This window comes from Armigeres subalbatus, chromosome 2, assembly GCF_024139115.2.
Source record: "Armigeres subalbatus isolate Guangzhou_Male chromosome 2, GZ_Asu_2, whole genome shotgun sequence".
In the NCBI taxonomy this organism is placed as follows: Eukaryota; Metazoa; Arthropoda; class Insecta; order Diptera; family Culicidae; genus Armigeres; species Armigeres subalbatus.
In genome coordinates, this window is record NC_085140.1 from 316,876,583 (window position 1) to 316,889,660 (window position 13,078).

Here is a 13,078-nt window from a genome sequence, read left to right on the forward strand (position 1 = left end):
CCAGAGATATTATATCTTACATAAGTATAAGGAAGGACAGTGAGAATTGGTTCCTATACATAATTTAATCCTGAAATAAGTTCTGGTCAGTGGCGTAGCCATGGGGGTGGTTTTGGACATGAACCCCCCCCTTAGAGACAAAATTTTAGAAGAATTTTTTCGAAGAAAAAGTTCAGAAAACTCCCCCCCCCCCATTTTCTGGCAACGCCACTGGTTCAGGTGAATTATGTTTCAGCGCAGATGGATTTTTGGAAGAAGCATCAAAATCAGATTACGTGGTAACTCAATACCGCAATACTGCGAAGGTGTTTGATGATTCCTATAAAATTTATTTCAGATTAGCATCTGATGTGTCGAGTGGAAACTTCCACCTGTGTGTGGTGCGTGTGTGAACATTTGTAAACACATGTTAAGGACCATTTATTCGTAATAAGTTGTACTCGACGGGAAATTCGGCCCCATTGTTTGCTATTGAAAATCGATTAGTCACTTTCGAAGCTATTGGAAAAATCTTGTATATATGTAAATTAATTGGGCCTACCTTATAGCCATGCGATTAGAAGCACGACTACAAAGCGATGATGCTTAGGTGGCTTGGTTGGACTCACGATCAAAGGAATTTTCGGGTTCAATTAGGCATAAAAGTATTATCGTGTTAGCCTCATCATATACGAATGCAAAAATGGTAATGCCAACAAGAAAAGAAGAAAAAGTCTAAATGAATACAAAGAATGCGAATAAAAATGAGAGACTATTCTCACTCAAATTTTAATATAAATAATCTTAATATGCTTCAATTATTACTTTTCAATTTTCATAATGCACAAGAAAGGCATCAACGATGTTAGGTGGATTAACCTTTTTACCCATTGAAACTATACCACAACCCATATTCTTTCTCTGAATGATTTGATAATGAAAATTGGCCTCTTCGAAGTAATTTAATACATGTTATATGAATTTGTTTCAATGGGACAGTTATGCTTGGAAATTCTATAATGGGACAAAATGACCCGATGTTTTTTCGCCAAGTTTTCGAACAAACTATATGTATTTATTTGTTCACAATAAAATATACATTAATTTAGAACGTTTGGTGCATAAAACTCAAAAATGATAAAAATCGACATGGGACAGATATGCTTGGGACGGCAGTATAACCAGCCAGAAACATTGAAAAAAAAAATGTAATTTGTACTATGTATTTATTAGGTAGTACACTGCCGTCCCAAGCATAATTGTCCCATGTTATTTTCAAGGAATGCCTTATTTACTATGCTGACGGTCACCTGAAGTAACCATCAATGGATTCAAGAGGAAGAATGGAATACTGGCAAGTCTAGATATGATGTCTTTCTAAGAAATAACTTGTTTAGGCAAACGGGCCACCGCCAGCACAATGGGAATGGCACCGTTAAAAAACGATATGGGACAAAATTATGCTTAGCACGGCAGTACACACTTATTAACTTGCTTCCTTTATTTTTTAATTGTTAGTTCAGCTTCTAATTTAAACTAAAGTGTACATGGTAGTTATATAATTGTATTCCTTGGAAGCATATTGCTGTGCTGTCGCGCGAGTATTCTATGTTACTAGTATTGATCAGAATTACTGCAAAGTTGAATCGCTTTCCAATCACCTTACCAATGGAAGCAATCATTGTCATTTCCAGAGATAAAAGTTAAACACCTTTCGTCATGCATCATCTTGTTACCTCATAAATTTAAGTCCCTGCTTCATAATCCCAATTACGTTTAAAGTCTTTTCAGTAACCCTAGAAATATTAGATAATGTTGAATGTATTTATTTAAGTCTTGAAGTTATAAGAAAATCTATTCTAGAAATCTCAGGCCTAGATGTAGCAGATAATATTTTTGACACCTGTTTATTTACGATTAAAATTTAATTTTGTCAAAGCTGACTAGATGAGTTCTAATGTTTTCTACCTCTCTAATGTCAAATCGAGAGGTACTCACGCCGCCATTAGCGAACGCAAAATACTGGATTTGATATGCAAGCAACTGACTTCTTCAAAGCTCACCGTTTTGGAGTATACGATAAACCACTGCAAGCCTCACCCGTACGTGTTTGAAAAAGGCCATTATGAACTTACATACGCAGACAATATCAACAGTAAAGACCATGTTGTTTGTTGCAAGTTGTTTCCCTCTTTTGATACAAATGTACGTTGGCAAAATACTCCTCAAGGAATTGAAGAAGAAAAGAAAAGTTCTCTAATGAAAGTGGTTCAACCTGTTGTTACCGAAGGGGAAAAATCGTTTTTCATTGATCTTCCGACGAAGCGGTTGCTTAAGAAGCTTCTGATTAATCTTTGTACTTTGTTTCATACTTTGAATGAATTTTATCGTCATAACATTTCATAATAGTTATGAGTTTTACAAAAAAGGGTTTGCTAAAGGGTTCCTCTTTATCACAGTTTCATATCGCCTTCTCCCAAGAGGCCGTTCACGTTATACTTGGAGAGGTTCTAGAATCTAGACAATATAATACCTCCTCTCTTTTTTCATGGACAACCGTCCATATAAATTCTGAAAGTAGGGAAAAGACCTTGCATAATTACCAGCCACTCTTCTAAACTATCCACGTCGACTGTAGATGACCCTAAAATCATGGTATATTTTATGAACGGTCCTCAGAACACATCACGCAGTGCTATGTGTCTTTTTGTGAGATTGTTATACATATCTCTTTTTTTAGTGTGACAAATATGCGTCCATTCATCCCGGTGTGACAAGTATGCGTCCATTTGTTCGAATGTGACAAATTGACTTCAGATTTTTTTCGAGTTTTCTAGAATAAAACCTCTGTTTTGACAAAATATTTCAAAAATACGTATTAAATTATAACGTTAGACATCAAAACCTCAAAAATGTTAAAATGTAACATGTGACATTTATGCGTCCAACGGCAGTTCATGAGATTTGAAATTCAACTAAATCCCCGAGTGACTAAACCCAAGCGGATGACCTCAGATTGGGCAAGAATGCTGTTTTATATGCCATCCTTCGAAGCCATTCGGGCTAGAGCAGTTTGTTCAAGAAAGGAGACCGTCGAAATATTGCGTGATTTTTGTACCTCTTTTTGGAAATGTGATGACGATTGATCACCAGTCCATCTGGAAAAACTGCACGTTTCAGAATAATGTTAGGCAATCCTTTGTCCGCTTGTGCTGGAGCCTTCATACTTAATTACTTTTGAATTACTTAACGCACTTTGCTTTCCACGTAGAAATCACACAGAAGCAGCGGACATACCTAGTATATTTTCTCTTCAAATTTATGTTTATTTTTTCTCCGTAGATTGCAGACGCAGTTACTTGAACAAACATTCTCGACGATGTAAACAATGTCCATAGAAGAAATTTTTTTCGAAATTTTCTACACCGACAATTTTTTTTTTAAGTACCGAGAATGCCGGTATTTTCGATACTCAAAATGGCCGGAAAATACCGGTATTACTGGTTTCGGAACTACCGGTTAGTCCACCCTAATCATAACACAATATCAAATTTTCAAAACGACTTATCTGTTTGTGTAAACACAGATTCAAACGTCGATTTGACGAATCTGATAGTACTCCCACGCCAACCAATACCATCAGTAGGTAGCTGAAGCCTCCACTTTGAACATATTTTATGGTTTATTATTTCAAAACATTGGTACTAGAGTTAAATACTGGTGTTAATTATAATTATAATAAATGTTCAATAATTATTTAAGCATTTAAATCAATAATTATTTAGGTCGTATCTTTGGCTTCAAAAATAATAATCGCAGAATTATATAAGAAACATATCTGGTAAATAAACATGAAAATCGTAAACATTTTTCTATAAACTTATTGGAATCATAACTCAATGTAAATCAATTATTACACCCTCCGTTTAGCGGCTAGGATGATAATCTAGCGTTGATGTAATACGCCTTACTCTTGAATCTTTCAATTAAAAGATGACCGACCGACTCGTCTTCCATCATACCAACAGCTGCTCGCTTATTTTCTCAAACACACTCTAGCTCCGGCGTCCGATACCCACTGCATAAGTGAATTCACTTGGTATTCCACCAGCGAACGGATGTTGGTTTTATTACACTTTACCAAGTGGGTGCGCAGCGCAGTCTGTTATTGTCTGGGCAATTACAGTTATTATTTAATTTACTAATTTTGGCTGTGCATCCGCTTTTCTCCGACCTCTGTTGTTGAGCTTCAAGTTTAAATGAACATTGCTTCTACTGTTTAATCAGTACTGATCACATATTTGTTTTGATTTTCATTGAAACTGATATTGAACATGGTGAGGGCGTTAAAATAACACTTTCTTATCTTTCTGTAAATTATTTTCAGAATAACGATGGATCATCCATGTGCCTGGAACTGGCTCTGGAGGGTGAACGATTGTGCAAATCCGGCGATTGCCGTGCAGGGGTGGCCTTCTTCCAGGCTGCTATCCAGGCCGGGACCGATGACCTGCGAACGCTCAGTGCCATATACAGTCAGTTGGGGAATGCATATTTTTATCTGGGCGACTACACCAAAGCGATGCAATACCACAAACATGACCTCACACTGGCACGGTCGATGAACGATAAATTGGGCGAGGCAAAGTCCTCCGGTAATCTGGGCAATACACTCAAGGTGATGGGCCGATTCGACGAGGCCGCCATATTCTGCCAGCGACACTTGGCTATTGCACAATCGCTTGGCGATCGTCTTTCAGAGGGCCGCGCTCTCTATAATTTAGGAAATGTGTACCACGCCAAAGGCAAACAGTTGGGACAGAAAGATCCCGGAGATGTTTCTGACAAGGTGAAGGAATCGCTCATGCAGGCCGTCGAATACTACCAGCAAAATCTGACACTCATGAAGGAGCTGGGTGACCGAGGAGCGCAGGGTCGGGCCTGCGGAAACCTAGGAAATACTTACTACCTTTTGGGAAACTTTGAAACTGCCATCGAACATCATCAGGAGAGACTACGGATTGCACGGGAATTTGGCGACAAAGCAGCCGAACGGCGGGCAAACAGCAATCTAGGGAATTCGCACATTTTTCTCGGACAGTTCGAACAAGCTGCCAATCACTACAAGTAAGTGTACATTTGAACTGCTTATTATAGGGTACTCATTAGTTAATAAGAACACATTAGGAACTATTTTGGAAAACTGGCTTGTTCTAAAAGTGGTGTTCCTTACAAATCACTGATTTCGACTTACTTGAATCGACCGTTAAATTAATTCGACCAAAGTTCTCACTTCATTTGAGTATCGCCACAACGCTACTCGTAGAATAATCCGAGCAGAAAAATTGTGTGGACAAGATGCCCTAGGTCTGAGGCGGTTTAAATAAGCAACTATGTTGCATGTGATGCCGACAAATTGTTTTATTAATAAAATACTACAAATAAATATTATCGCCTTCCCCAAATTTTGAACCAAGGAAACCATCTGTGAAAGAATAGAATTATTATCATATCAACTTGTTTGTTACCTCTGCGCTAGTATCATACTATTTACGAGTTTGCTTCGCCGGATGAATCGAGTGATTTTTCGCCCGATTTCGACGGTGTTACTGGGGCTTCATCAGTAATCTCCGTCTTAAACGGACCATGCACAACACAATGCTGTCGCTGCTCTACTCTCCGTTCTGGTTCGTTTTCGTCGTCGCTTGCATCACTCATATCCTGATCATCTATTGCTTCCGAATCAGATCCTTCGGCGTCGACGGGTCCTCTCCGAGTCTTGGATCGCTTGTTTGTCGATTGTGGCTTCCTTGTGCGGGAAGGTTTACGCTGAACCCGTCTGGATGCTGATCCACTTGGGCCAGCCACTGTTGTATCCTGCAGGTCATTGGTGAGATCAGCAGATAGTTGGTAGAAACCTCGGGATTGTTTGATAATCCCCGTCGCGCGCAAGGCATCGAGAGCGTTCTTCACGATGCCTTCCAGGCGGTTTGTCGGAAGCACCCGTCCGTTTTTCAGGTAGGCGTATGCCACCAATTCTTCGAGTTTGCAAGCTAATATGAATGAAAAAGCTGCAGTTCAAAAGTTGATAATAGAATGTCAAAAATGATACCTCTATTTTGTCCTCGCGTATAATATGACACTCCTTGGAAAACATATCTATAGATTTTTTTCGGAACTTCTTCGTTGGACATTCTGCTGAAGCCTTCGATGGTCCACAATTGAAAGCCCACAAGCTTTGTTGGAGAAAAAACGTAAAATGACAACCTCGACAAGAAAAAAATGCAGCTTGCTGCGATTTTTGTTCTTAATTTTGATATCTCGGATTTTGATCGTTATTCCATGAGCAGCTCATGGAATGCTTTTAAATATTCCAAATCATTGAAATTGTTAGGCTTATTTAAATATTTGAATAAATTTTTTTGAAAACATTGGCTTTTTAAAATATTTTACTATCTATACATTTCAATGAATGTAGGACGTAGGTATTCTAACTACAGGTTCGTTTCAATAATGCATTCTGTCCTCCTCCGTCTTATGTTATGTAACATTTTTTATACTTTCTTTGTGAAATTCTTATCATTTTATCTAATATCTCAGCAGAAATCTAACAAATCTTAAGATAGTGGCTTCTATACTATACTACTTTTCAGTTATCTAATTGTATTTCACTTATCATCCTTCAGGCGCACCCTATCGCTGGCAATGGAATTGGGCGAACGAGCCGTGGAAGCACAGGCATGCTATAGTCTGGGAAACACTTACACTTTACTAAGGGACTTCCCCACCGCCATCGACTATCATCAGCGGCATTTGGCGATAGCTCAAGAGCTGGGAGATCGCATCGGGGAAGCTCGCGCTTGTTGGAGCCTTGGCAATGCTCACTCGTCCATTGGGAACCACGAAAAAGCTCTTCACTACGCCAACTCTCACTACATATTGGCCAAAGAGCTCGGAGATGTGGTCGGTGAAAATACGGCTAAAATGAACATATCGGACCTTAGGAAGATACTCGGACTCACGGAACTGCCCATGGAGGGCAGCTCGGGGATGCCAATTGAGAATGATACTCTCCAGGAGCTGCCTAGCAACCAAAATACTCAGCACGGCGGGGCCGTTGCTTTGAAATCTGGATCTAGTTTACTGTCCAAACAGTATCGGGTGCGGCGGCAAAGCATGGAACAGCTAGATTTGATCAAGGTATGTTATAGAACTATTATATATAGGCCACATCCATTATCTATCACTATTAAATCCTTCCACGCAGTATGTGCGATCGTTATCAGCTAGTCGATTATTAGGTACCTACACTGTAAATACGTTAATTGTAATCAGTCGCGCTCGTTGGATGCTAAACCCTGCCGTACCTCATCCAACGTGGTAATTAACCGACAAACAATGATAACCCCGTGTGAACGATGCATTGCACATCGAACAGTGATTTCAATTTGGAAGTGTGTAGGCAAATCATAATCACTCTCACTCGCGGTCGGCCATTTGAAGTTTGTTTTCCGTCAACGGAATATTAGTCGCGAATCGTGCATTGATTTAGTGACATCATTTTTATCTCGCTCGGCAAACAGTCAACTGCGTGGTATCATAAATTAGTTCTTTTGGTGTGTGCCAATGGTACGAAAACACATCGGTATTTCCCCGTTGTATTAATTAATTTACATGCTCTACGGTTCATGTATCCACAGCTGACGCCGGATGGGAAGAAAATGGTAAATGCTGCACACGAAAAGCAACACTTGATTGGACAACAGCCACAGCAGCAACAGGCCCATAAGGTGAGCCACAAGCAGAACGAGAACATTTTCAAAAACAACGACGAAGATTTCTTTGAACTGCTGACGCGATCCCAAAGCAAACGGATGGACGATCAGCGCTGCACTTTGAAGGTAGGTGTCGGTGTAATCATTTGGAATGAAAAACCCTGTGTGCTAAGTTGTGCATATTTTCACAGTTGACTCACGCCGAAAGTGTCGACTCGGCTAGGAAACCGTTGACGCAGCATAACAGCAATGCAGCTACAGCAGCAGCCAAGGACAATAGGTGAGTGAAGGAGGGGATCGATAATAGTTAGTGCTCGAAATTATTGACGCGATCATTCGAATAAAATGTTAAACGGCATTTGAATGGATTACTAAATTGCATTGTTTCAAAAGTTTCGCTAATAATGAACCACTTTGAGCGCGCTTTAAACGGCACACTGAGAGTTAACTTTTTGAAAAGAGTACATATATGGCAAAAGGCATCTAAAGGCATATTCAGAGTAGGTACTTCATTTTTTATGATAATAAATATAATGATAAAGATTAACTTGATGCCAATCCCAATACATTCATTTTTCGTTTATATGTATTTCGATAATTAATATAATAAATGGCGTAATCTGAATAGGCTATAGGTGCAATATAGGGGATTTTTAAGGATGATCAGTACGATTTTATCATAAGTCGCTCAACATCCACCGATTTACTGTGTCTCACAGTCTGACAAAACAGGATCAGACGGATGTTACCGTGAAGTACCCTAATTTCGCGCACTTAAGATCTGACAAAGTTAAAACGTTCATTGAAAAACATGTAGTGGCCATTTGGGAACATTTGCTACTGCATCACGTAGTAGAAGGATTCTAGGTTCTCAAAAAAATGTTACTTGCAAACTTTGCTGCTATTTAAAAAAAATTGCGGTATGAATTTGAGACCGTTGTATGCTCCTTATTTCGCGCATGAAAATAGGATAGTTCCTAATTTCGCGCAAAAGTGTTCCTAACTTCGCTCATGTTTGGAATGGAATATCGTTATTGGTTTGATGAAATATAATCAATTGACCAATAGAAGCATGCATCCATTGTTCAAAATATACAGATAACGGTATCAGACAGCCGTCAGTGACCCATTCTTTAGTCGAAATGGTATGCCCCTATATTTCGACCCTCTGGAGCTTTGCTTAGATTTTACTTCATGAATTTTAGTTGACACAAGTCATAATTCCCAATATATCGTTTTCTTCTGAAATATAAATCGTATTTTAGGAAATAAGACATTGTATCAGCAATGTTTATTAAGCAATGTGCATTAAAAAAATAATTTTCGAGACATCATGTATGAAAGTCTTTAATTCCGCTATCTCTTACTTAGACAATCTTCAGATATGTGTTTCATATAAGACATCTTCAATATTATGGTTAAAAGGTTAAAAGACTATTATTCTTCCATTTACTTCCACTATTCACTTTTATGTATCAACAAGCAGATACGTAGGGGAACTGTTCTGTTTTCCATCTCACTGAACATATATTAATCTCAAAATACAAAATACATATCAGTTTCACACTTTTCAATAGTAATGACGAATAAACATATCCAACAGAGCATAATGGATACAAATATTTCCAAAAATTAGCCAGTTTTGTACAGTTAAATCATTTGTTTACTTGGGTCATATTCGTCGTCTCTGTGCTAAGCACAAGCAAATATGGCGGTCGATGGGAGGACCGAATTGAAATAATTTTATTTGGTGTACTAAACCAAGTTTGTTTTTCAAGTTCTTTCGTGAAAAACATTCAACAACAATGATATTTTGTAATCCTCCAGATTTTTCAATTTTGACTGGTACCTAAAAATTGAAAAAAATAAATGATTTTATAATGCGCGAAGTTAGGGCGCGCGCGAAATTAGAGCACATCACGGTACTTATACTGACCTATCTGAGCTTTCGATTAAGTAAATCACTCATTTGCCATTGCATAATTGGGCCGACTCCGAATTAGCTACAGTTTTCTAAACTTTCGTATCTCACAGGCCATGGTGTGACGGTATAGTTATGGGGAATGCACATGTAAAACTTTTCATGCTAATATATCGAGGACTCTACCTTTCTAATTATAATTTATTACTAGCAATAATTATTAGTTTAAGAATTTTCGGTTTTAAAGATCTAAGGAATAATAACTGGTTTAGCTTAACGTTCGTTTTCACTTAGGGATCACGTTCGACTGATCATTTATTTCTCCGATCATGGTTAACGAATACAAGACAAATGTGTTGGTAACAAGTATATAATACACTCAGAATAAAGTTTGATCTTAGGGGCCGTCCAGAAACCACGTGGACATATAGGGGGAGGGGGTTTGGAAAATGACCACGATAGGCCACATGGGGAGGGGTGTTGCTCTTGAACCACGTGGTTTTTTTAACACGAATTTTTTTGGTAAATAACAATAGCGGTGTAAAAAATACAAATCATCGAAATTTAATGATTTAATCATTAAACACAAAGCGCATCTTAGGGCCGATGCCCACGTAGCGTCTTTTCAACTCAGTGTTAAAAAGAATTTAGCATTAAGCATCGAGAAAACCCGGTAACGCAGCGTCGGTCGCAACGCCGATGCATATCTGAGTTATTTGGCCAACTCAGCTTTAGATCCTATTTCCATAAAAAAAATAAACGAAAAAACAGGTTGCGTTTCAGTCTCAATTTCCACAAAACAAATTGGTAAAGAAAAATGAAAAAATATTTTTTTAAAAATTCCGCCGCATATGGTTTTTGGCATCACGCCGCCGACACTTTTGCATCAGCGGACTACAGCTACAATTTTGAAAACTGTTCATGTTTTTACAATAATTCAAGAAAAATCTTCAAAAGAATTTCTTGTGGATATTCAGGAAAAATCCAGTAAAAAAATTTCCTGTAAAAACTTTGACCTTACTTCATACAATCCTGATAAAGTGCTAGCATTCAGAATGTTTTTGAACAATTCTCTCTGGAAAATTTTGCTTGTAAATTTTGCTACAAATTGGTCATGAAAAAAACAAAATATCGCCAGTGTAAATGCCGAAAAAATTCCATGTGAATTCTGTCTGAAAATTCAAAACAGTCTCGTGGGAAATACATATAATTTTCGGTGGAAAAAATGTTCATATTTTCATATTTTTTACATTCTAATGAATTTCTTCGACAAGTTCTTCCGAATCTTCACCAGAAATTCTATTTAATTTCCAAAATAAGTTTTTCGAACATTTTAGGAGTGCACTTCAAAATGTTTAGTCTCCAGTTAGCCTTTACGAGCAAAGGCATAGGATTGCCAATCCGGAGATGACGAGTTCGATTCTCGTTCCTGTCTAGGATGTTTTCGGGTGTCAAACATTGTCGACACCCTAGGTATAATGTATCCTTCATACTTGCTACACAAGATATATAATCGTAGAATTGCTGGCATTTAAAACTTTCAATAACTGAGGAAATGCTAATAGAATAAACTAAGTTGAAAAGCAGACCAACTTCCAGTTGGAATATGGAGCCATAGAAGAAGAAGAAGACTTCTAAATTTTTCAAGAAAAAATCTTCTGAATTTTCATGAGAAATTAAATAGCCAATGCCACATGAAACACTTTGATATTACCGTTGATTTTTTGTTTTTGGATTTTTGTTTTCAAATTTGGAATTTTGAAATGAAATTTTTTACGCTCTTTGTGAATTCTATCACATTTTTCAAATTTTCCAAATATTTTTTTTATTCGAGGCATTATTTAGAATTTCCACGGAAGAGTCTATGGATTATCTTCAAAAAATACTTTGGATTTTCAAAGAATAAATCTTTAGAATTCTCAAGGTTGGTGTTTTTTTTTAATTCGCACCATAAATTCTTCCAAAATTTCATGGGAAATTCATTCTTCTTCGGAAAGTCATTTTGATTTCTTTATAGGTTCAGCTAAACATTGCTTTAAATCTTTACCATGCAAAGAAGCACAAGAAATGGTTTAAAAATTTTAAGGAATTTTCACATCAGAAAATCTTTAAAATTTTGATTTAATTTTCTAAGGAATTCCTATTGGAATTGCTTCTAAAGTACAACCTTCACAAGTACTACAAAAGTGCAATTTTTTTCGTTATTTCCACTTGTAAAAACATCGAAATATCCTCGGGAAATTCATTATTGGTGTTTTAGATGAACTTTTTTTCGATTTTCTACTGGAAAATCTTAGGAATTTCCATCGGAAATATATTGGTATACTCCAAATAATTTCTTTTGGAAATTAAAAAAACTGCTGAAAATTTTTAAGATTTTTTTTTGAAAAACGAAAAAAATTTCCATTGGAAATTTAGAAGAATTTCCTTTGAACATTCATTAAATTTGCCCAGGATTTTGAAAAAAATCTTTAGAGATTCTGTAAAAAAAGTAAGCTGGATTTTTTTTCTAATTTATACCGGAAGCTCTTCGGAATTTGATGTTTATTGGAATTTTCATCGTAAATATGCATTTAGGATCCTTCTACGGATTCTTCTAGTTCTTCAAAATTTCTACCGAACCTTTTTTAGGAACTTTTCCACAGAATTTCGAAAAAATGAAATACTGAAGATTTTTCCGTGGAGACTCCGAAGAATTTCTTCTAACTATTCTGAAGGGTTTCCCTTGCAACTCCAGAATAATTATTCTTGAAAATTAGGAAGATCTTGGAATTTAAAATTTAGGCAATTATTTAGGATTAAGAACCCTAGTTCTTATGATATTGAATAATTAGGCTAATTGATCGAAAAATTTAATAATGCACCTAATTAGAACATTTAGGTGCATTTTTAAATTTTTCGATCAATAATGCACAAAATTCTAGTAGTGCGTATGAAAAAGGTTATGACATAGAGAAGTTTGCATTTAAAAAATCAACATGAAATTCTAATAAAATGCTTTTTAAATTCATAAAAGGGTCTAAACTAAGAAGAGTCCGGCGATATGAAAAAAGTGGAAGTGTTCCAGAAAAACACTCCAATTCCTAAAACAATCTAGGGTAATAAATAGTGTTATAATAATAACAATTGAAATTGAATTCCAAAACAAATCTCAACCCTTTCAGGACGAATGGGTCATACATGCCCAGCGTTTTAGATTGTCTATTAAATCACAAAAGAGAGCTAGACCATCATTTTCTTCAGTAAAATTGTTCATCTAGATATTGGTTGTACAGAAAAAATATGGGAGCTCAAATTTGACTGACTCTGAAAACTCAGTTATCTGAAACTTTGGGAAGATTTCGATTCTAAGAGCATGCAAATGAAGTTGAAATGTTTGAATCATTCTGAACACTCAGATAAG

General features: G+C 36.8%; 2 protein-coding genes across 4 annotated transcripts in view; one reads left to right on the forward strand and one right to left on the reverse strand.

The window, feature by feature from the left end:
- Positions 1-13,078, forward strand: part of LOC134212639 (G-protein-signaling modulator 2) — a 31,903-nt gene that overhangs the window by 6,460 nt on the left and 12,365 nt on the right. For all 3 annotated transcript variants that reach the window (XM_062690664.1, XM_062690663.1, XM_062690665.1), the window contains exons 3-6: positions 4,367-5,106; positions 6,666-7,179; positions 7,680-7,880; positions 7,946-8,034. In XM_062690664.1, coding sequence (XP_062546648.1) covers positions 4,367-5,106; positions 6,666-7,179; positions 7,680-7,880; positions 7,946-8,034 — 1,544 coding nt within the window. The remainder of the gene's footprint in view (positions 1-4,366; positions 5,107-6,665; positions 7,180-7,679; positions 7,881-7,945; positions 8,035-13,078) is intronic.
- Positions 5,381-6,291, reverse strand: LOC134216777 (uncharacterized). The gene is made up of 3 exons (XM_062695582.1): positions 6,092-6,291; positions 5,527-6,032; positions 5,381-5,464 (listed from the first exon to the last, which is right to left on the reverse strand). Exons 1-2 carry the CDS (start codon positions 6,171-6,173, stop codon positions 5,530-5,532), a joined length of 585 nt encoding a protein of 194 aa, XP_062551566.1. The 5' UTR covers positions 6,174-6,291; the 3' UTR covers positions 5,381-5,464; positions 5,527-5,529.